At 45.3% G+C, this 25,387-nt stretch overlaps 1 protein-coding gene across 2 annotated transcripts in view; it reads left to right on the top strand.

Moving 5' to 3' along the window:
- Positions 1-21,604, top strand: part of LOC106590434 (spermatogenesis-associated protein 13) — a 35,316-nt gene extending 13,712 nt beyond the window's left edge. Inside the window, exons 2-14 of one of the 2 annotated variants that reach the window (XM_014181476.3) lie at positions 5,022-6,617; positions 7,775-7,816; positions 8,221-8,694; positions 8,842-8,986; positions 12,149-12,279; positions 17,168-17,347; positions 17,978-18,169; positions 18,885-19,064; positions 19,299-19,531; positions 19,621-19,750; positions 19,839-20,217; positions 20,343-20,417; positions 20,518-21,604. In XM_014181476.3, coding sequence (XP_014036951.1) covers positions 5,022-6,617; positions 7,775-7,816; positions 8,221-8,694; positions 8,842-8,986; positions 12,149-12,279; positions 17,168-17,347; positions 17,978-18,169; positions 18,885-19,064; positions 19,299-19,531; positions 19,621-19,750; positions 19,839-20,217; positions 20,343-20,417; positions 20,518-20,696 — 3,936 coding nt within the window. In that variant the 3' untranslated portion in view covers positions 20,697-21,604. Of the gene's footprint in view, positions 1-5,021; positions 6,618-7,774; positions 7,817-8,220; positions 8,695-8,841; positions 8,987-12,148; positions 12,280-17,167; positions 17,348-17,977; positions 18,170-18,884; positions 19,065-19,298; positions 19,532-19,620; positions 19,751-19,838; positions 20,218-20,342; positions 20,418-20,517 lie in introns of those variants that run through there. The other variant, XM_014181478.3, reaches the window with a different exon arrangement.
- The last annotated feature ends 3,783 nt before the right edge of the window (positions 21,605-25,387 follow it).

Below are 25,387 nucleotides of genomic sequence, written 5' to 3' on the forward strand. Positions count from 1 at the left end.
GTGTGTTAGGTTTTGGTGTGGAATTGTTAGATACTTCCTGTTAGATACTACCTGTTGAAACTGCAGCACTGTCGGATCTAAGAAGCATAAGCAGTTCACTACACTCGCAATAACATCTGCTAACCATGTGTATGTGACCAATAACATCTGCTAACCATGTGTATGTGACCAATAACATCTGCTAACCATGTGTATGTGACCAATAACATCTGCTAACCATGTGTATGTGACCAATAACATCTGCTAACCATGTGTATGTGACCAATAACATCTGCTAACCATGTGTATGTGACCAATAACATCTGCTAACCATGTGTATGTGACCAATAACATCTGCTAACCATGTGTATGTGACCAATAACATCTGCTAACCATGTGTATGTGACCAATAACATCTGCTAACCATGTGTATGTGACCAATAACATCTGCTAACCATGTGTATGTGCGAAGTTGCTGGATATTGGCGGGAACTGGAACACGCTGTTGTACATGCAGATCCAGAGCATCTCAAACGAGCTTAATTGGTGACATATCTGAGTATGCAGGCTATGAACTGGGAAATGTTCAGGTTCCAGGAATTGTGTACAGATCCTTGCGACATGGGGCCGTGCATTATCATGCTGAAACGGGATGGCGGCGGATGAATGGCACGACAATGGGCCTCAGGATCTCATCACTTGTGTTCATTGTCCGTAGCTTATGCCTGCCCATACCATAACCCCGACGCCACCATGGGGCACTCTGTTCACAATGTTGACATCAGCAAACCGCTCACCCACACGATGCCATACACGCTGTCTGCCATCTGCTCGGTACAGTTGAAACCGGGATTCATCCATGAAGAGCACACTTCTCCAGCGTGCCAGTGGCTATCGAAGGTGAGCATTTGCCCACTGAAGTGTGTTACGATGCCAAACTGCAGTCAGGTCAAAACCCTATGTGAGGATGATGAGCTTCCCTGAGACAGTCTCAGACAGTTTGCAGAAATGATTTGGTTGAGCAAACCCACAGTTTCACCAGCTGTCCAGGTGGCTGGTCTCAGACAATCCCGTAAGTGAAGAAGCTGGATGTGGAGGTCCAGGGCTGGCGTGGTTACACGTGGTCTGTGGTTGTGAGTCCGTTTGGACGTACTGCCAAATTCTCTAAAACAATGTTGGAAGCGGCTTACGGTAGATAAATGAACATTGAATTCTCTGGCAACAGCTCTGGTGGACATTCCTGTAGTCAGCATGCCAATTGCACGCTCACTCAACTTGAGACATCTGTGTTGTGTGACACAACTTCACATTTTAGTGGCCTTTTATTGTCCCCAGCACAAGGTGCATCTGTGTAATGATCATGCTGTTTAACTTGTTATGGATAGGGGGCAGTATTTTCACGGCCGGATAAAAAACGTACCCGATTTAATCTGGTTATTACTCCTGCCCAGAAACTAGAATATGCATATAGTTAGTAGCTTTGGATAGAAAACACTCCAAAGTTTCTAAAACTGTTTGAATGGTGTCTGTGTATAACAGAACTCAAATGGCAGGCCAAAACCTGAGAAGATTCTGTACAGGAAGTACCCTGTCTGACCATTTCTTGGCCTTCTTTGTCATCTCTATCCAAAACTGAGGATCTCTGCTGTAACGTGACACTTTCTAAGGCTCCCATAGGCTCTCAGCAGCCGCCAGAACGTTGAATGATGACTCTGCTGTCCCAGGCTGAAAAACAGTAGCGCATTTGGATAGTGGTCGATCTGAGAACAATGAGACGGGTGCGCGCGTGCACGAGACGACTCCATTTTCAACTTTGAGTCTTTGAACGAAAACAGGGTTTCCCGGTCTGAATATTATCGCTATTTTACGATAAAAATCACATAAAAATTGATTTTAAACAGCGTTTGACATGCTTCGAAGTACGGTAATGGAATATTTAAAAATTGTCACGATATGCGCCGGGCGCGTCACCCTTCGTTACCCTTCGGATAGTGTCTTGAACGCACGAACAAAACGCCGCTATTTGGATATAACTATGGATTATTTGGAACCAAACCAACATTTGTTGTTGAAGTAGAAGTCCTTGGAGTGCATTCTGACGAAGAACAGCAAAAGTAATCCAATTTTTCTTATAGTAAATCTGAGTTTGGTACCAAACTTGGTGGGTGTCAAAATAGCTAGCCCGTGATGGCGAGCTATCTACTCAGAATATTGCAAAATGTGCTTTCACCGAAAAGCTATTTTAAAATCGGACACCGCGATTGCAGAAAGGAGTTCTGTATCTATAATTCTTAAAATAATTGTTTTTTTGTGAACGTTTATCGTGAGTAATTTAGTAAATTCACCGGAAGTGTTCGGTGGGAATGCTAGTTCTGAACGTCACATGCTAATGTAAAAAGCTGGTTTTTGATATAAATATGTACTTGATTGAACAAAACATGCATGTATTGTATAACATAATGTCCTAGGAGTGTCATCTGATGAAGATCATCAAAGGTTAGTGCTGCATTTAGCTGTGGTTTTGGTTTTTGTGACATTATATGCTAGCTTGAAAAATGGGTGTCTGATTATTTCTGGCTGGGTACTCTGCTGACATAATCTAATGTTTTGCTTTCATTGTAAAGCCTTTTTGAAATCGGACAGTGTGGTTAGATAAAGGAGAGTCTTGTCTTTAAAATTGTATAAAATAGTCATATGTTTGAGAAATGGAAGTTTTGGGATTTTCGAGGAGTTTGTATTTCGCGCCACGCCCTATCATTGGATATTGGAGCGGTGTTCCGCTAGCGGAACATCTAGATGTAAGAGGTTAATCAGCTTCTTGATATGCCACCTCAGGTGGATGGATTATCTTGGCAAAGGAGAAATGCTCACTAACAGGGATGTAAACACATTTGTGCACAACATTTTAGAGAAATAAGCTCTCTGTGCCTATGGGACATTTCTGGGATCTTTTGTTTCAGCTCATGAAACATGGGACCAACACTTTACATGTTGCATTTATATTTTTGTTCAGTGTAGATAGGATAGCTGTCACAGAGAGAGAGACTGCCAGACCCTCTTTCTCGCTCTCATTCTTTCACTCACACACTCAAAGCTCAGAAACACATGCTGCTAACAAAAGAGCAATCTTTTTCTTGCACTCACATATACACAAAGATTTATGTTACTATACTTAGTCAGCAATAATACTGTACTCCACTCAAGATATATTTTATTCATACTTTACAGCAACATATGCATTTGCAGACTCATAAATGCATAGTGTTATTGGCTAAACATTATACTGGCAGTGGCACCCATTCATTTGTAGTAAACAAATAATTAGGCCTACTTTACTTTTCTGCATTACTCGTAGTGTTTCCTTGAATTACATTCTGAATTCGAAGTGTGTTTTATGTTTCTCTAGCTGATTCTGGTGTAAATCACTTCCTGAAAGGCCTTTTTCCAAGTCGACAGTGTACCCCTCCCTTGTGTGCCACCTTCAGGGCTGTGTGTATGGTAGCAGGCAGTCTAGTGTTAAAGATAAAGGCAACTCTGGCTATTTTGTACTAGTGTGCTTTAAAGATATGCTAAATAAACCACTGGTTAGGCTAAATAGGATAGACTAAATAAACCACTTGATAGGCTATCCTATTTAGCCTATTAGGCTAAATAAACTGCTGGATAGGCTAAATAGGATAGGCTAAATATACTGCTGGATAGGCTAAATAGGATAGGCTAAATATACTGCTGGATAGGCTAAATATACTGCTGGATAGGCTAAATATACTGCTGGGTAGGCTAAATATACAGCTGGGTATGCTAAATATACTGCTGGGTAGGCTAAATAGAATAGGCTAAATATACTGCTGGATAGGCTAAATATACTGCTGGATAGGCTAAATAAACTGCTGGGTAGGCTAAATAACCTGCTGGGTAGGCTAAATAAACTGCTGGGTAGGCTAAATAAACCGCTCTTATTTTCACTTGCACAAGTTCCTTGTGTTTTTATAATGTTAATGGTAATAAAACATTGAAATCAAAGGGCCTTTTAAACGACCAAGGACACTGTAGTAAGAAGAGTAATATAAAGTGTTATATGTTATAAAACAAAACTCTCCTTCCAGACTCACATTAAGCATCTCCACTCCAAAATTAAATCTAGAATCGGCTTCCTATTTCGCAACTAATCATCCATCACTCATGCTGCCAAAAATACCCTCGTAAAACTGACTATCCTACCGATCCTTGACTTCAGCAATGTCATTTACAAAATAGCGTCCAATACTCTACTCAGCAAACTGGATGTAGTCTACCACAGTGCCATCCGTTTTGTCCCCAAAGCCCCATATACCACCCACCACTGCGACCTGTATGCTCTCGTTGGCTGGCCATTGCTTCATATTCGTCGCCAAACCCACTGGCTCCAGGTCATCTATAAGTCTTTGCTAGGTATAGCCCCGCCTTATCTCAGCTCACTGGTCACCATAGCAGCACCCACCTGTAGCACGCGCTCCTGCAGGTATATTTCACTGGTCATCCCCAAAGCCAACATCTTCTTTGGCCGCCTTTCCTTCCAGTTCTCTGCTGCCAATGACTGGAACGAATTGCAAAAATCACTGAAGCTGGAGTCTTATCTCCCTCACTAACTTTAAGCATCAGCTGTCAGAGCAGCTTACCGATCATTGCACCTGCACACAGCCCATCTGTAAATAGCCCACCCAACTACCTCATCCTCATACTGTTAATTTTTGCTCCTTTGCACCCCAGTATCTCTACTTGCACATTCATCTTCTGCACATCTATCACTCCAGTGTTTTAATTACTAAATTGTAATTATTTTTCCACTATTGCCAATTTATTGCCTTACCTCCCTAATCTTACTACACTTTTCTATTGTGTTATTGACTGTACGTTTGTTTATCCAATGTGTAACTCTGTTTTTTTTGTCGCACTACTTTGCTTTATCTTGGCCAGGTTGCAGTTGTAAATGAGAATTTGTTCTCAACTGGCCTACCTGGTTAAAAAAAATAAATGTTACATAACATGTCTTGTCTCTTTAGGCGGGGCAGAGCGACGCAGCCCTGTCTACCAGCGATGACTCCCTCTCCTGTCGCGATGGCTCCTCCACCGACCCTGACCTTCAACCTCGAGCCTGGCCTCGACCCCTCTGTGATCTTTACCCTACCCAGGGTCACTTGGAGAGGGCGCCGCCACCGTCCCTGCTGTCTGGGTGTGGTGCCCAGGTTCAGCTTGTGACCTCTGACCCCCACAGTGAGGAGAGTAGACTGAACGGGCTCAACACAGACACCTGGTCCAGCCCTGTGATAGGCCACCCTGAGATGAAGCCCTACCCCTCCAGGATCAGGAGGCTCTTCTCTACCCAGAGGAAGTGCACCGTTCCTGGGGACAGTTCGGGCCCTACCAGGCCCCTCTCCTTCCAGGGCCCTCCATCCAGTGCCGGGGGCCCGCAGGCTTGGCCAGTCCTGTCAGGGCTTGCCGTCATGGGCTCCTTTAAGAAGCTGCGCTCCTCAGTGCTCCAAGGCATCCAGAACCGAGGGACAGCTAATCCGGATGAGGAGTACATCTCAATAGCCAACCAGGGTGAAGATAATGGAATGGTCATAACCAATCAGAGCTTAAGACTGAGGTGTGGGGAGGGCTATAGAGTGTCCAGTAGGGTGTCTATTGGTCAGCAGATGGCTGGGATGAGCCCTTATGGTTCTGACAATGAAGAAGAGGAGGAAGTAGTAGATAAGGAAGATGGACTGCAGAGAAACACACGCTTTTCAAGGAGTATCCGCAGAGCATATGGGGCGGGGCGCATCTCACTGCTGGACACCGGGCAGAACGGGGAACGCAGGGAGGGTCCAGGACAGGGGGTTTCATCCAATCAGAGGCCAGGTTTAGGCTCCAGTTCAGGGTCAGAGGTGAACCTCCATTCGGAAGAGAGCGTCAACGTGCTGAGCAGACTAAGCAAGAGCGCAGACAATCTACACCTTAAGGCCCCTTTCAGGCGCAAAGCCCCATCTCCCTCTCCAAATGACTCACCAGGTACCCTTGGCTCTGAAGCGGCCAATGTGGGCCCCAGCATACAGAGATCAGCCAGTGCCTCGTCCGTGGACCTTAGGGACCGCAGCCAGAGCCCCGGTCGCCTTAGGAGTCCCCTAGGGGCCAGGGGCCACATGTTGAAGCTAGTGGGCAGCATGACTGACCTGACCGTGAGACGCAGGCCTAACCCGTCCCCCGTCACTTGCCTGGGCTCCCCCGTGACTCCCCTGTCCCCCCTCAGCCGTCTCCACGACGACTACTCCCGCCGTACGCCCTGCCTTCCCGCCAGCGACCGTCAACGGCGGCCCTCGCCCGCCAGAACGAGGAACGTCACTCTGGTATCACCGGAACACACCCCAACCATCCACCCCCGCCCCCAGGGAAGACCAGACCATGTCTTCAGTTTCCCAACCTATAGTGAACCTCTCGCTACAACCTCATCTCCCCTGAGGAGCAGCCTGTGTGAGGGGGGTAGGCCTCAGGAGGGACGGGGAGACGGGTGGAGAGCTCAGTGTGACTCCCCTCCACTCCCCCAGGGGGAGCCATGTGAGAGCCACAGCAAACACCAGCCAGAGGTCAACGCAGAGGTCAAGACAGAACCTAAGCTGGTAAGATAATACTTTGATGCTCTAATCTGCTACACTGGCTCAGTCCTACTGGAATGTCTGGACTACTGGTCTGAAAGACATCATCAGGTGAAAGCGATGTGCTGGTGGTGACATCTCATTCCTATTTATTCAGCGGGCTCAAAGGGAAGCATAGTGAAAATTCGTCATGGGGGTGAAGGCAGACGGTCTCATCCTTATCAATTGGAGCAGAATGATCCGTTTGTAAGGCCTTTATCCTCATAATTCGATCTTCTGGCAGTGACCCTTGTCTTGTGAAATGGAGCGTAGTAGTGGAGATATCTGGTGGTTTATGAAGTGATCTTTGACTATGTCAGGTCTCTTAAAGTCATTTAGATAAGTGAGTGTTGGCGCGTGTCTCTGGCTAACCAAATAATCCAACGCTTGCGTGCCCATGCCTAGTCCAAAGTTCCCGTCCAACATGATATGTCAAGTCAGTTGTCAATCAGGCTTTACAGCCCAGCTGATTGGCCCTAGCCCTGTGTCACATCTACTGTCACTTTATCTGTGTCTCATAAGCGTCGGTCTGGTGTATTTGCCACCACTGTGATTGCGTGACTCCCAGCAGCCACAGCCCTAGCAGGGTCACGTGTAGGACGGCTGTAGAGGCCGGCCAATCTGAAGGAGCAGAACAGGCACAGTTAATTATTAGGTATTGTTTATGATTGGTGGTGGGATTGGTTGCATAAGCAAGCGGGGCTCCCGTTCCAGTGTGCTGTGGCTGGCTGGTTATCAGTATGAGCAATGCTGTCCCCTCCCCTCCCTTCCCCGCTCTGCCCTCAACAACAGGCAGGCAGGCCACAGGGACAAAGTCCACTAGTCACGCTGGGCCTGGGAGAGTTTACAGAGAGATCTAGGAAAACACTACCGACACAACCAGGAATAATACACTGTCTGGGTTGTTAGAGGACTGAATATTCAATCAGAAGACTGGTTTATTTGATTGAGAACCATGATGGCAGATTTTAGTTGATAAGATGGAGGGAAATTAGCTGATTTTCATTGGTTGAAGAGAGAGAAGCAGGCAGAGGAACTGTGCAGTAGAGGACTAAAGGAGAAGCAGACCCAGACCTCGGGACAGAGGCCTGTGAGTGTGTTGGTGTTTGACCATGGTGCTGATCTACTGTGTACCTTTCCAGTGCATATGGACCAGACCAGACCAAGATCAGGAGGAGCTGGAGGTAAGGGAACATCTCTCTACCAATGACAAATAAATGAAACAAACTAAACCACTACAGTATACTACTAAGCTCTCTGGTCAGCTAACCATTGCACATTTTTTTCTCTTGGGCAGTAACCTAAATAGGAGGAAATGTATTCTCTTCTGTCGCTCCTCCTTGTGTGTACACATACAATTTGATAAGACTTTTAACCTGAATTGAGGGTATGGGATATGGGAGAAGAATGTGCAAAAATAAATATTCCATATCACTGACATTAGTACGGACTTTCCCCATTTGACACGTCAGCTAAACAGCATGCTCTGTTTCTGATTAACAGACATTCTTTCCTGAGGATGTGTTTAATTAGGAGCAGGCATTGTGGGACATCAAATTTGACCTTTCACCTTTGCTCTTACCTGCAGGACACGTCAGATGAACAGGGTAGAGAGGCACTATTAGGGGGTGAAGAGGCGCCCTCTCCTTCAGCCACCGGTACCCCTCTCACCCCAACATGTTCCCTAGATTCTCCCACCTCACCCATGTTAACCACATCACCCACGGCAACAGGCGCAACGGAAACGTCCACGTCCGTCACCCCTAGACGGAGGGCTGGGCGATCGAGGCCTCGGCCAATCTCTGACTACGCTCAGCTGGTTGCCAGGAAGTACGCCATCCCCGAGGAGGAGGCGGAGCTACATCCTGAGGAGAGGACTACAAATGGATCTCCCTGTCAGGACTTTAAATGTAATGGAGGCTCGCAGGACAGTGACAGCCCAGAGAACTACAATATGAATGGAGATCTCCAGTGCCGGAGGAGACGGCCTATGTCTGTGATTGGAGGAGTGGATCTGTACTCTTCACCTGGCGCTGAGGAGAGGGAGGACCGCCTGCCGTCTGTAAGCACCTCACTGTTTAACAATGGCTAGATATACTGAGAGATTTGTGTAACACAGCATGTCAAGTACTGCCCTGTTTGTGATTGAGGTGCAAAACCCTTGATGTTCCCAAAGGCCCCTAACACTGTCCTCTCCATGTCGCTCTAGCCCCTGTCACGCCCACCTGTCCCGTCCCACCAGGTGCCCTCCTACAGGGCTGTGTCGGCCAGGTTCCGCCCCTCCACCTTCTCCCAGAGCACCCCTATTGGACTGGACCGCCTTGGACAACGCAAACTACACAGAGTCCTCAGTGGTGAGGGAGGGAGTGTGAAAGGGAGGAATAAAGATGGAGAGAGTATGTCTGTGTATGAGAATGAGAGGCAGAGTGGGGTAGAATATCTGTAAAAGAAGAGCAGAGAGCAGATCGGCCAACATGCACGCATGTTGCGTACCATCTACGCAATTCTCTGTCCATGTATGAAAGTACGAGATCCGAGGTAAAAGTACGCAGAAATGAATAGGGCCTGATTTTTTTTATTTTATTTTTTATTTTTTATTTTAATTTTTTTTAAATCCACTGAGTAAATCTAACATCCCGATTCTCGAGCTGCAAAACACAGACATGAATGGAGTTTGTGTCAACGGACATGGAGATGAATACATTATAATTAGACGTAGCTACATCGTGTTTGTCCCTCCTGGTGGTTGTGATGCTGAGTTTGCCGACTGTCAGCTGTAAGTTAACACATGGACAAATCCCTTTTCCATTCTGTTGTGGAAAGGTAAACACATTGGTTCAAGCTAACGTTAGCGAACATAAGATGGACATTCAGTGGGCTCTAAAGTGACAGCAGTTCACTCACATTTGCTACTGAAAGAAATTAAATACAAATATGAAAAATAACTGTTCGCATTTGTGCGAGGGTGATATACGTTCAATTCTGCGTCCCATTAGTTGTATTTTCCACGTATCATTACGAGGATCACGCATCCTGATAGACTGTAACAGTAATTATGATCCACGTCACAAAAAGCATTACAAAAGTATAATCACAAATAAATATAAACATCTTGGAATTAAATGGGGTCTGGAGTTTAGAAGACTGCGTGATGAAGAATGGATGAGTGTCCGGTATTAACTATAGAGCCAATGCTTCTAAAATGCCTTTGTACTATATTTTAGATTTTATCAATTTCGAAAATCTGAAACGATATATGCGCTGCAAAGAAATACAATGGACACCTTTACATAGGCTGAAACAGCGGACTCTTCTAGCGAACAGCGTTCAGATTCCCTTTGCATTATCCTACTGAACAGCGTTCAGATTCCCTTTGCGGTAGCCTACTGAACAGCGTTCAGATTCCCTTTGCGGTAGCCTACTGAACAGCGTTCAGATTCCCTTTGCGGTAGCCTACTGAACAGCGTTCAGATTCCCTTTGCGGTAGCCTACTGAACAGCGTTCAGATTCCCTTTGCGGTGGCCTACTGAACAGCGTTCAGATTCCCTTTGCGGTAGCCTACTGAACTGCGTTCAGATTCCCTTTGCGGTAGCCTACTGAACTGCGGTAGCCTACTGAACAGCGGTCAGATTCCCTTTGCGGTAGCCTACTGAACAGCGTTCAGATTCCCTTTGCGGTGGCCTACTGAACAGCGTTCAGATTCCCTTTGCGGTGGCCTACTGAACAGCGGTCAGATTCCCTTTGCGGTAGCCTACTGAACAGCGTTCAGATTCCCTTTGCGGTAGCCTACTGAACAGTGTTCAGATTCCCTTTGCGGTAGCCTACTGAACAGAGGTCAGATTCCCTTTGCGGTAGCCTACTGAACAGAGTTCAGATTCCCTTTGCGGTAGCCTACTGAACAGCGTTCAGATTCCCTTTGCGGTAGCCTACTGAACAGCGTTCAGATTCCCTTTGCGGTAGCCTACTGAACAGCGTTCAGATTCCCTTTGCGGTGGCCTACTGAACAGCGTTCAGATTCCCTTTGCGGTGGCCTACTGAACAGCGGTCAGATTCCCTTTGCGGTAGCCTACTGAACAGAGTTCAGATTCCCTTTGCGGTAGCCTACTGAACAGCGTTCAGATACCCTTTGCGGTAGCCTACTGAACAGCGGTCAGATACCCTTTGCGGTAGCCTACTGAACAGCGGTCAGATTCCCTTTGCGGTAGCCTACTGAACAGCGGTCAGATTCCCTTTGCGGTAGCCTACTGAACAGCGGTCAGATTCCCTTTGCGGTAGCCTACTGAACAGCGGTCAGATTCCCTTTGCGGTAGCCTACTGAACAGCGGTCAGATTCCCTTTGCGGTAGCCTACTGAACAGCGGTCAGATTCCCTTTGCGGTAGCCTACTGAACAGCGGTCAGATTCCCTTTGCGGTAGCCTACTGAACAGCGGTCAGATTCCCTTTGCGGTGGCCTACTGAACAGCGGTCAGATTCCCTTTGCGGTGGCCTACTGAACAGCGGTCAGATACCCTTTGCGGTAGCCTACTGAACAGCGGTCAGATACCCTTTGCGGTAGCCTACTTAAGCTTTGTGTGGCCAGTTTGCAGTCTGTGTCGACGTGATCATTTGTTTTTGTTTTCAAAGTGAATTTTGCTTTTAGTGTTGATTAGGAACCGTGTCTAAAAAGCCAATACTTGTGAGCTGGCCCTAGTGATTGGCCCTGTTTGAGAGGTGACTAGTGATCCTCTGCTATAGAGACTAAACTTGGGGGCATGTGCTAAGAAAAACCTTATAGATAATTATCTCCATTCTACACTGTACATGTAATGGAATAAACATACAATCTGTTCTAATTCCACAAAACATATATTTATATTTTATGTTCAGTACTTATCATTATGAATCTTTTATGTTTTGTAAATACCTTTTTAGCGGACTGAACTGAACCAGGTGTGATGCATAATGTTTGTATAAGCACATAAATCTCCAATTTTCTGCCCGTCTTGCACTCTAAACAGTTGGACATGGTTGGCAGGTCTGGGAGAGCTTTGAAAGTTAGTGTGTAAAATGAAAGTGTGTTTACCATCTTTCCAGAGTGTGTAATGTGTAGAGCAGGGTTCCCCAACTGGCCTGAGGGCGGGTTGTTTTTTTGTTTTGTTTTTTGTCCCCCCAAGTTTTCTAAGCAAAAAAAAACGTTTTTAATTTTTTTTTCTCCGACGTAGACTAAAAACACCAGGAAACCAGCTCCAACTGATTTTAATGTAGGATTTTTTCCCCCACTCATAATAGTGAAATGTGATTGTAAACAAGGTTTGAAATGATTATGTTTTAGTTAAACATATCTGTTTGGGCTTCTTGCGGTCAATTTGCCTTCTACAAATTATTTGTAATTGTCGCAGCCCCCCGACCATCCACTCAAGAACAAATCGGCCCGTGGCTGAATATAGTTGATGATCCCTGGTGTAGTGAGTGCTGTTTGTGTGTGTGAGAGCGCATGTCTGATGTGTGTAACTGTACTAACTCTCTCCTCCCCACAGCAGACGGAGGCTCAGAGTGTTGTGCAGCGGTGGATGGTGACAGTGTGAGTGAGGAGGAGGGGAGCTTCGATGAGCTCAGTGATGTCACAACGTACCTGCAGCCTGGGGTGGGGCTGTCTGCTCTCAGCCAGGTGTGCTGCTTATCTACCTGCCTGCCTGTGTGTTAAATTGCAGGATGCATTCAGCATCAGATGTAACCAATGTTCCCTCAAAACAAATTCAGCAATGAGCAAATTTCAGGTCTGCTGAGCACAAACTTGAATGTTGGGAAAATTCTGTGCAACTTCCAGTGCAAGTTTATCAATCAAATTTAAAATGTATTTATAAAGCCCTTCTTACATCAGCTGATGTCACAAAGTGCTGTACAGAAACCCAGCCTAAAACCCCAAACAGCAAGCAATGCAGGTGTAGAAGCACGTTTACTCTGAACACTGAGGCTGTACCCGTTTTTAGTTAGTTTTAACAGTGGTCAAGTAGTCTACTGTGGCTATTTGATCATAATGTAGGGCTACCAGAGTGGCCTACCATCAAAAGCAATGGTGAAAATGGATGACATCTTAACATGGAAATAGCTGTTCTATCATTCAGCCTACAGTAGCAGCCAACATGTGGTGATTAATGTAGGCCTACATTCCATGAGACTTTTGGAAAAAACATGCAGGGCTTGACATTAACCTGTTTTATTTACTTGTCCTTCAGACAAGGAGGTGACGGAAAATGTTGTGTTGTTTGATGCTAGAAACCACTCTACAAAATAAAATGCATTATTATTTCCATACCATTATTACAGAGAATCAGACAATTATGCTACCCTCTGCCTATTGGCTACTTAGCTTATTGAAGCCTGTCTCAAAATACAACACTGCCCCTTTAAGACAAAACAAAGCTATGTACCGGACTCATTTTTCATAGAGGTCTAGAAATGTACACGTTTTGTGCTCTTGTAGGAAGCAATCACTCCTCTATTGCTGACTACAAAGTATCTATAACTGGGCTAATAACTCACTAACTAGCAATGGATATTAACTAAATGTGCACAATTGGCTACATGCAGCTCTTGCTTTGATCTCAATACAAGCGCATCTACTCACAACTAGGGCTGTTACGGTGACCGTATTACCGCCACACCGGCGGTCAAATTCCACCTGACCGTTTAGTCACGGTGTTTAGGCTTCTCCAAGCTCTGATGCTGATGGTCATTAGTAGCCTACCAAACTTGCTAACTGCCTAATACTCAGCACTCTATTGTCCCTCTAATCACTCTGACATCAATGCAAATATATTCGAAAATCTAATCAAACACTTCATGAGAGCTCATGTAACGCAATATTTCAATATGCAATGCAATTGCATAAGAGAACAGAGTGATTGCCTCTATTAAATTGAGGAGGATCCCATCAGCTTTCTGTAGGCTAGGCATATGATATTTATTTCTAAACTTTCCTAATATTAAGCACATTGCTTATATTTACAACAGGAGTATAGCCTACCTGGCTGGCATGAAAATGAACCACAGGAAAAGCGTCCTCCATTTGTTATTTAAGTGCATAGATGACATGTATTTTTACCCCCTGACCCTGTTTCGAGACAGGTGCATGATAATGGTCCATTCTAAATCAAAACAAATGTCTCACACACACATTAATTAGTATATGTAAAGACAAGATTAAATCAAGAATAATCTGATGGGTGACAATTTTAGCCTATCACTTGTGAATTACACTACCGTTCAAAAGTTTGGGGTCACTTACAAATGTCCTTGTTTTTGAAAGAAAAGCAAAAAAAAATTGTCCATTAAAATAACATCAAATTGATCAGAAATACAGTGTAGACATTGTTGATTTTTAATGGAATATCTACATAGGCGTACAGAGGCCCATTATCAGGAACCATCACACGTGTGTTCCAATGACACGTTGTGTTAGCTAATCCAAGTTTATCATTTTAAAAGGCTAATTGATCATTAGAAAACCCTTTTGCAATTATGTTAGCACAGCTGAAAACTTGTCCTGATTTAAAGAAGCAATACAACTGGCCTTCTTTAGACTAGTTGAGTATCTGGAGCATTAGCATTTGTTGGTTCGATTACATAGTCAAAATGGCCAGAAACAAAGACCTTTCTTCTGAAACTCGTCAATCTATTCTTATTCTGAGAAATGAAGGCTATTCCATGTGAGAAATTTCCAAGAAACTGAAGATCTCGTACAACGCTGTGTACTACTCCCTTCACAGAAGAGCGCAAACTGTCTCTAACCAGAATAGAAAGAGGAGTGGGAGGCCCCGGTGCACAACTGAGCAAGAGGACAACTACAATAGTGTCTAGTTTGAGAAACAGACGCCTCACGTCCTCAACTGGCAGCCTTATTAAATAGTACCCACAAAACACCAGTCTCAATGTCAACAGTGAAGAGGCGAGTCCGGGATGCTGGCCTTCTAGGCAGAGTTCCTATGTCCGTTGTCTCTGTTCTTTTTGCCCATCTTAATCTTTTCTTTTTATTGGCCAGTCTGAGATATGGCTTTTTCTTTGCAACTCTACCTCTGCCTGTGTGCCATTGGAACACAGGAGTGATGGTTGCTGATAATGGGCCTCTGTTTGCCTATGTAGATATTCCATTAAAAATCAGCCGTTTCCAGCTACAATAGTAATTTACAACATTTAACAATGTCTGCACTGTATTTCTGATCAATTTGATGTTATTTTAATGGACAAAAAATGTGCTTTTCTTTCAAAAACTAGGATATTTTCTAAGTGACCCCAAACTTTTCAACGGTAGCGAATATATTATCACTTGTGAATGATGCTAGGCACAACAAACCATGCATTTTTTTGTGTGACTTTTTCATAGTTGCACACCTATGTAGCCTAGCCCATAGGCCAATATGTTTTAATAAGGTTTGTATCACAATTGAAGTGGCCAAATAACTTCTTAAAATGATGCGCATTAATCTGCTTTACAAGGGGTGTAGAGCCTAACTGGCATATGTGAGTTTGCGGAAGATAATTTCCACCATTACAAATGCGCCTTTTATAGTGAAAGCATTACATGCATAATTGCATTAGCGGTCACTTTTGATAATGGTGTTTTCCGCTAATGGAACATTCACGCGTATTGCCTACTACCGTGTGCGCATTGCTGCGCTTATAATATGAAGAAATAGGCTAATGGTTTAACAACATTTTAAGCTAAACGTTCTGATCTAAAGGTTTTTTGATGCTAGTGGTTGTATTCATTTGGGCTCTATCGCAACTGTCCCAGACATTTTTTTTAACCTTTATTTATCCCACATAATAGAATGGGTATACTTTTGTACTATGGGGGATAGTAGATTAACATAGTCTCGTGCTTTTGCTGTTCAAAGTAAATGTAAACAGTTCTTCCAATATCTTCCATATGGACATCGGAGTTGGATAAGGACATGCGAAGTTGCGTCCCCGACGTGTCTGTCTTAATTTGTATCCTGTGAGAAAGACCCGATCAACTGACGGAGAGCTGTGTGAGTGAGAGACTTCTTGCACGGCACACTCAAAGAGAAGAGCACAACACAGCACTTCGGGCCGCAAAAGGAATTGATTTTTTAGGGTGCATTACTGCCACAAAGGGGATTCCGCCGTGAAATTCGAGGCATTATCAAGTGCTTGTCAAATTGTGATTGATTGACTATTGAAGTGTACAGCCTGCGCCATAAACAATACAGAACTCATGCCTTTCAAGCTATTTTTTTCAAATTATCATTAGTCTCATCATGCAGCCTTACAATGTATTAAAAATCAAAACTTATAGCCCAACGTTTCTAGAACAACTAAAGTTACATTTAATAACTTTAAATTAAGCATATAGGAATACCTGTTTCTTTAACTGCTTAACACGGAATAGCCAAATGTGCTCACTCCATCGTTTGGAGAAAATCTATTTTATTCAGCTTTGTTCAGTTGTATTCATCATACTATAAAGTAATGCCACAGAATTATAAGCAAATCTTGTCTGCTAAATGAACTAGTGTAGCCCACAGCCATATGGCATAACCTAACATAAAGACAACTCAGAGTATGCTATTCTGTTCTTCTGAAATAGACTACATTTTCTTCATATCATGCTGTTTTATACCTGTCTAAAATAAATAATGGATTTATTGTGAAGGTGTAGGCTATATTACATGATTTATTAGACTTTTTAAAATGTGGAAGCCAGGAGATGCTTAATGTCAGTCTCACGGTCAATTACCGTGAGACTGACAGTTTTTCGCTTGGCAATCACCGGCTGACCAACATTTTGTGACCGCCACAGCCCTACTCACGACCGTTCATGCTGTAAACACAGTCCAGTTCAAAGTAAATGGTACAGATCCATATATGGCAATGGTCTATTTGCATGTAGGCCTACTGCAGCTCTGATTGTTTACGCTGCACCGGTCTGTGTAGAGTACAGGCTGAGTAGTGCGTGTCAATGCAATAGAATCCTACTCCGATGCGTTCTGCTACAACAAAAGCTCTTGCATAGTTCGTTTTGTTTCAGTATGTTGCATTGAAAGTGGATAATATTGGGTTGATTCGATCACGATTGCCACAGTAAAGAGAAACCTTGATAGTGTTAACCTCCACTCCATAATAAATACAAATTGTAGATTTTTTTTTTTTACAGAAATGTTTGGGGATCGACTAGGAATGCCTTGGAGATCAACCAGTCGTTGAATGAAGTTCAATCTCGTACTTCTCTCTGTGGGCTGATATTTCTGTGCGGCGGTCTGGGGGCTACTGCGCATGCTTAGTGGGAACATTGGATAAATGTCTCTCCAAGACAATATGCCCTTTCTGCAATCCCTGATGTGTGTGTGTGTGAGATCTGTTTTGGTCTGAGTTTGGACGCAGCTCTGGTGTCCCAAGTCCAAGCGTAATCTGTGTGTCAGACATGAGTATGCTGTGCATGTAATTCTGTATTTATTTGTGCGTGTCTGTCATTACATAAGCTTGGTAACCCTGACTCGGTAACCCTCCACCTCTCTTCCCCCTTTCTCTCTCAGTGGATCAGCCAGGGTCAAGCTGTGTATGCGGAGGCCCTGTGGGACCATGTGACGATGGAGGAGCAGGAGCTGGCGTTCAAGGCGGGGGATGTGATCCGGGTGCTGGAGGCCCCTCACAAGGACTGGTGGTGGGGCATGGGGCCAGACAGGGAGGCCTGGTTCCCCTCCAGCTTCGTCAGGGTAAGACAACACAGAGTCAACACATTTGTGCACTAGCCCTGTTTCATTGAAAAGAAAGAAATCTGTCAGTCAATTATTTAAGTTCTTTGTTTTTATTGATCTTTTTTCACAACAACAAGATACAAACAGGTCAGGGCATGAAGCAAAAAGAGGTCAAAAACAAAACAACTTTCTGAACAAGCCATTGACATGATCGGCTTGGATCAGAAAGCAAGAAAATACAAGAAGTGTCCATGTTTTGTCTTAAGTAGACATTCTGCCCTCTGTGTAATTGATGTTTACGCCAGACCCTGCCAGCTGTCTTGGCTGCAACCCAGCCCCTTACTAGTGTGTGTTCACAGGAAAAGGGTAGTGTGGGTTCAGAGGTTTCGGGGGTTTCCCTGGTGACTTGTATTGATTTACAGTTGCATCTTAATTAGGCAAGCTATGGTAACCATGGTGAGGCCAGTTAATTGACGGGGGGGTGACCGCTTGGTAATTGCCCCTGTTGGGGATTGTTGGCGACACAGGGGCTTGTTAACCATACATGGTGTTTCTAATGTTACCATAGGGATATAGGTTGTGTTAACAGGGTTTAATTTACAGATGCGTGACTCTGGTTCGCCTGGTAACGTGTGTGTGATTTGACAGGTGCGTGTGAACCAGGAGGAGGACTCTGGAGCGGAGAGTGTAGAGCGTTGTGCTCTGGACCAGGAGAACCCACACACTGCCCCCCGGGACACACACAGCGCTGAGCACCGCCACCAGATGAGGACCAACGTGGTAAAAGAGATCATGAACACAGAACGCATCTACATCAAACACCTCCGGGACATCTGTGAGGTGGGTGAGGCTCGACCAGAAACACTAACCGACCCTAACCCATGTCTCTCCTCCATCGTCACTGACATTACCACTAGGGTAGAGTTTACGTTCGTTTTTCTCTCCTGCTCTCATCTCTCCTTGCCTCTTTTTGGAAAAATGGTCAAAGGTAATCGAGGAGAGGAAATGTGGAAACAAATGCATTTGTATGAAATGAAACTCTCCTTTTCCACTCCCGCATCATCCGGCAAATGAATTTTAAACGGGTGGAATTCAAGAATAAATGTGTAAAGTGATAAAACAAATATAGCTAGTTGTGCAACACATTTTATAGATAAAGGATAAGTAGCATATTTGTGTATGTATGCATGCTTTACTCCTTTGAGAACACCTGATTCAAAGGGGGCATAGCACTTCCCTGCTATCTGCCGCAAGGACACTCTTGTGCATCATCTGTCGAAGTAGGAAATGGAGGGGAGTAGAGTCCATTGTGTTCGATTTGACACTCTTCTCGACCACTTATCAGTTTCCGGGTCACGGAGGAGAGGAGGACAGAGGAGTCAAGGAAAGAAGAGGACTGACTTACCTAAATGACAATCTCCCTAAGGCTCTGGATTTTCACCAGCTTCATTGGCCCTCCCCCTGCTGGACAAACCTTGTGTTGACCGCAACTCCATAGTAACGGTTATTCCTTGTTACAACTAAAACATCTGACAATATCTAATGCTTTTCCCAGGGTTATATCCGTCAGTGTGGTAAAAACCCAGGCATGTTCACTGAGCTGCAGCTGAAGACCATCTTCAGTAACATCGAGGACATCTACAAGTTCCAGAGACAGTTCCTCAAAGACCTGGAGAGGAAGTACAACACAGACCAGCCTCACCTCAGTGAGATAGGAGCCTGTTTCCTCTTACAGGTCTGTTCTACCGTTGGTTCTACCTTTCTACACACAGATTGTATTACTAAATACAGCATTTTTCCAAAACATTTCACTGTATACATTTCAAAGCAGTCACATCCCTATTTGGTAAGGTTTTATTTAACTCTCTCCCCTCTCTTTCTCTTCCCTCTCTCTTTCTCTTCTCTCCCTCCCCTCTTTCCTCTTCCCTCTCTCTCTTTCCTCTCTCCTTCCCCTTTCTCCCCCTCTCAGGGGGAGGGTTTTTCCATCTACTCTGAGTACTGTAACACCCACCCTGCAGCGTGTGGGGAGCTGCAGCGCCTCATGAAGCTGGGCAGGTACAAGCACTTCTTTGAGGCCTGTCGGCTGCTGCAGCAGATGATTGACATCTCCATCGCTGGCTTCCTGCTCACGCCCGTCCAGAAGATCTGCAAGTACCCCCTGCAGCTGGGAGAGCTGCTCAAATACACCCCCAAAGACCACAGGTAAGCCACAACACACACACTTTCCAAACTTCACAACACCCACACACAAACCTTTTCACACTCTCCAATGCTGTTGTTGTGTGCTGTAGTGACTACGGTGGAGTGAGTGACGCGTACGAGGCGATGAAGAACGTGGCGAGCCTCATCAATGAGGGGAAGAGGCGGCTGGAGAGTGTTGACGCCATCGCTCACTGGCAAGTGGCCATCCTACGCTGGGAGGTGAGAATCTTCCAGGTGTATTATTACTGTAACAACGAATGTAACTCAACCTAATGAATGTCTGTCTCTCTGTCATTGTTCCTTTCAGGGAGCAGACGTGTTGGAGCGCAGCTCGGAGCTGATCCACTCTGGAGAGCTGACCCGGATCGTCTGCCAGGGCAACAAGACACAGCAGCGCAGCTTCTTCCTGTTCGACCACCAGCTGGTGTTCTGTAAGAAGGACGTGCTGCGCCGCGACCTGCTGTACTACCGCGGCCGCCTGGACATGGACCACACGGAGCTGCTGGAGATGCCCGATGGCAGGGACCCTGAGCTGGGCATGTCGCTGAAGAACGCCCTGCGGCTCCGGAACAGCACCACTCTGGAGACCCTGTGTTACCTCTGCTGCAGAAAGCCCCAGGACAGACAGCGCTGGCTGCAGGCCTTCGCCAGGGAGAGACGGAGGGTACAGGAGGACCAAGAGATGGGTGAGGAGGGCTGGGATGGAGGAGGGAAAGGGGAGGAGAGGAGGGGTTATTAGGAAGAGGAGAATGTGTCCGTGCCAGTTCAATGACATTTGATTGTCTGGTATTTTTTTATTCTTTCATGACAGGAATGAAGATCAGTGAAACGCAGCGAAAACAAGCAATCTTCAATGCGAGGAAATCCCGACAAGGGAAAATGAAGAGTAAGCGTTAATAAATCATGCTTTTGTGTTCTTACGATTGCTGTGCATGTGGTTTTGGATTCATCACTATTGCAAATAATGTTTTCTATTTCCTCCACAGCCATTGGCTACTCTGGCACTGTCCCGCCCCACCACCAGCCCCTGCATCCAATTCACCAGCGCCACGTTACCGTGCCAACCAGCGTGCCTCAGCAGCAGGTGTTCACATTGGCCGAGCCCAAGCGAAAGCCCGCCCACCTGTGGTACACCTTCACCCGACACACCTTCTTCAGGAAGTGAGGATCCCCCCCTCGCCTGGTCTTGACTCTAAATGGTCTGACCACGCCTAGAATCGTCCTGATAACTCAAAGAAAAACGTACAGTTATGGACCCACAGGGCAGTATCTGTGCGCGTACTCCTTTGTGTAATGGGTGTTTTATCAATGTGTTTGTGTTGCCTCTTAGTGTCAATATATCTGTGTGTTTTGTTTCTGTATTGTTTGTGCATTATTTTATGTCTGTTTTTATTTGTTTAGTTAAATCAGTGCCTGGACTTGTTAATATGCATACAAACGGACACCCCTCCATGTTGCTGGTGTGGTGAAGATGCTGCTTTTGTAGTCTGAGATTCCTTTACACCCAACCGCCTAGCAGAAACCTGTATTATAGTAATTATGGCAATGATGTACTACACGTTCAGCTTTTAAATTACCTGTCGAATATTTACCTGCTACCTTGGTTTTAGTTTATTTCTCTGAGGCTGGACCCTGTTGGAGTTAGACTGCGAGTGAAACCACAACACACCCACAGGACAGTGTACCCACTGGACAGTGTACCCAAACACACCCACAGGACAGTGTACCCACACACACACACAGGACATTGTGTATACACCCCCCCCCCCCACAGGACAGTGTACACACAGGACAGTGTATACCCACACCCACCCACAGGACAGTGTATACCCACACACCCACCCACAGGACAGTGTATACCCACACACACCCACCCACAGGACAGTGTATACCCACACACACCCACACACAGGACAGTGTATACCCACACACAGGACAGTGTACACACACACACACCCACAGGACAGTGTATACCCACACACAGGACAGTGTACACACACACAGGTTTACACATGCACTAACCCTGTTATCACTGTTGTAAATAAACTCTTGTACAAAAAGTACCAAATGCAAGTGATGTTGGTTGTGAAAATGATCTCTAACTGGAATAGAATTATATCTGATCCCGCCAGACAAATAATCAGACTTTATTTTCAAGATAGTGCGCACGTGCCCTGCTTTCAACGTAATCTAGAAGTTGTAATAGTGGAATGCACAAGTAGAATCCTCTTGTCATGTTAGTCATTGCAGACCTTAGAGCAGTTTATAGCTTATCAGAAATGTCCATATCAACTAGCCCGAGTCAGCTAATGTTATTTAGCTACGTTTTTCAGCCCATAGATTTTGTTTGTCAATCGAATATCACATGAATGCAAAACGTATAGCATTGCAAGAAAATTAGTTTTAAAACGGCAAAAATGTACCTGCACCTCATGACAAAATGTGTAGAATTGTAGGAAATAATCTTTAAAACCTGCAACATTTTCTCTGCCAAAAAAAGGGTGTGAACGGTTAGTGTTATGAACAGTGCTTGTGCCGGTAGAGCGCGGAAGAGATGTTCCACAATGCTGACTGAAAAAGTCTGATCCTGCTTTGTTGTATACCCCTCAAGTACTTAGGTTACTGGGGAAATGTACCATACACATATCTGCTATAATTAGATGAATTATATCACAGATGATCCCACTGAATGAGCCCCAGCTAACAGTATCTGGCGCAGGTCACATTGCATTCTGTGTGGTCACTGGTTCCCACAGCGGCTCATCTGTTCGGTCGGATCTGGTTACGTTCACCTGGCGGCTCAGGGTAGATGGCGAGGGCCCCACGGCAGCACGGTTTAGCCAGTAGCCTACACAGGCCTGCCTTTCAAAATCTAGATTTGACCTTTTAAGAGAATGGAAGAGTATAAATGACAGATGGCACTCTGAAGCAAACGATCCCGCGATATGAGAGGCGCGAGGTAATTAATGTCGCTGTGCCGGTGTCGTGGGAAAGAGCGCGAGGACGGCGGGCAGACAGATGTAGATTACGGCTATGGCAATGAGTCTCAAGGGGACAGTGCTAGTGTAAGTATAGCATATTCTTGGAACGTTACCTAGTGTAGATGAATGGGAATAAATTGAATATTTAACCAAGTTAGGTTAGGCCTCAGTGACTAGTAGAAGTCATTGTGCTGCCATATCAACCGAGTGGTCTCCATAAGATGTTATTTTAGTAGCCTACTTACATCGAAAACGTAGGCTTTAGGCCATTCACTAAGAATACATGCATTTACAGTGTGTGACTGACTCCTATAAAGGAGTCATTTTCATTGCCATGGAGAGAATCGGTACCCTCGTTATCACGATAGGTTAAATGTTGCGCGCGGTTTGAGATTACAAGCGATGGCGTTACTTTGAGATATGAGAACTGACCACATACCTCGTGATGCAACCTGTACAGTTTCCCCATATGATCCAGCCTACTGCTTTAAATATTCGACTGAAGACTCCATACTAATGGTGAGTGTGTGGGAGCTGGCCTCAGAGACTCAGTACTCACAAGCCTGAAGACTTCATATTAATGGTGAGTGTGTGGGAGATATCCTCAGACATAGTCCTCCTCACCAGCCTAAAGACTCCACACTCATTAATGGTGAGTGTGTGGGAGCTGTCCTCAGAGACAGAGTTGCAAAGAAAAAGCCATCTCAGACTGGCCAATGAAACAAAAAGATTAAGATGGGCAAAAGAACACAGACACTGGACAGAGGAACTCTGCCTAGAAGGCCAGCATCCCGGAGTCGCCTCCTCACTGTTGACGTTGAGACTGGTGTTTTGCAGGTACTATTTAATGAAGCTGCCAGTTGAGGACTTGTAAGGCATCTGTTTCTCAAACTAGACACTAATGTACTTATCCTCTTGCTCAGTTGTGCACCGGGGCCTCCCACTCTTTCTATTCTGGTTAGAGCCAGTTTGCCCTACTCTGTGAAGGGAGTAGTACACAGCATTGTACAAGATCTTCAGTTTCTTGGCAATTTCTCACATGGAATAGCCTTCATTTCTCAGAACAAGAATAGACTGAGTTTCAGAAGAAAGGTCTTTGTTTCTGGCCATTATGAGCCTGTAATTGAACCCACAAATGCTGATTCTGCAGATACTCAACTAATCTAAAGAAGGACAGTTTTATTGCTTCTTTAATTAGCACAACATTTTTCAGCTGTGCTAACAATTGCAAAAGGGTTTTCTAATTATCAATTAGCCTTTTAAAATGGTAAACTTGGATTAGCTAACACAACGTGCCATTGGAACACAGGAATGATGGTTGCTGATAATGGGCCTCTGTACACCTATGTAGATATTCCATTAAAAATCTGCCATTTCCAGCTGCAATAGTCATTTACAATGTCTGCACTGTATTTCTGATCAATTTGATGTTATTTTAATGGACAAAAGTGCTTTTCTTTCAAAAACAAGGACATTTCTAAGTGACCCCAAACTTTTGAACGGTAGTGTGTGTGTGTATAATATATATATATATATATACTGCTCAAAAAAATAAAGGGAACACTAAAATAACACATCCTAGATCTGAATGAATGAAATAATCTTATTAAATACTTTTTTCTTTACATAGTTGAATGTGCTGACAACAAAATCACACAAAAATAATCAATGGAAATCCAATTTATCAACCCATGGAGGTCTGGATTTGGAGTCACACTCAAAATTAAAGTGGAAAACCACACTACAGGCTGATCCAACTTTGATGTAATGTCCTTAAAACAAGTCAAAATGAGGCTCAGTAGTGTGTGTGGCCTCCACGTGCCTGTATGACCTCCCTACAACGCCTGGGCATGCTCCTGATGAGGTGGCGGATGGTCTCCTGAGGGATCTCCTCCCAGACCTGGACTAAAGCATCCGCCAACTCCTGGACAGTCTGTGGTGCAACGTGGCGTTGGTGGATGGAGCGAGACATGTTGTCCCAGATGTGCTCAATTGGATTCAGGTCTGGGGAACTGGCGGGCCAGTCCATAGCATCAATGCTTTCCTCTTGCAGGAACTGCTGACACACTCCAGCCACATGAGGTCTAGCATTGTCTTGCATTAGGAGGAACCCAGGACCAAATGCACTAGCATATGGTCTCACAAGGGGTCTGAGGATCTCATCTCGGTACCTAATGGCAGTCAGGCTACCTCTGGCGAGCACATGGAGGGCTGTGCGGCCCCCCAAAGAAATGCCACCCCACACCATGACTGACCCACCGCCAAACCGGTCATGCTGGAGGATGTTGCAGGCAGCAGAACGTTCTCCACGGCGTCTCCAGACTCTGTCACGTCTGTCACATGTGCTCAGTGTGAACCTGCTTTCATCTGTGAAGAGCACAGGGCGCCAGTGGCGAATTTGCCAATCTTGGTGTTCTCTGGCAAATGCCAAACGTCCTGCACGGTGTTGGGCTGTAAGCACAACCCCCACCTGTGGACATCGGGCCCTCATACCACCCTCATGGAGTCTATTTCTGACTGTTTGAGCAGACACATGCACATTTGTGGCCTGCTGGAGGTCATTTTGCAGGGCTCTGGCAGTGCTCCTCCTGCTCCTCCTTGCACAAAGGCAGAGGTAGCGGTCCTGCTGCTGGGTTGTTGCCCTCCTACGGCCTCCTCCACGTCTCCTGATGTACTGGCCTGTCTCCTGGTAGTGCCTCCATGCTCTGGACACTACGCTGACAGACACAGCAAACATTCTTGCCACAGCTCGCATTGATGTGCCATCCTGGATGAGTTGCACTACCTGAGCCACTTGTGTGGGTTGTAGACTCCGTCTCATGCTACCACTAGAGTGAAAGCACCGCCAGCATTCAAAATTGACCAAAACATCAGC

The sequence above is a fragment of the Salmo salar genome, chromosome 29, assembly GCF_965601325.2.
Source record: "Salmo salar chromosome 29, fSalSal1, whole genome shotgun sequence".
Classification (NCBI taxonomy): domain Eukaryota; kingdom Metazoa; phylum Chordata; class Actinopteri; order Salmoniformes; family Salmonidae; genus Salmo; species Salmo salar.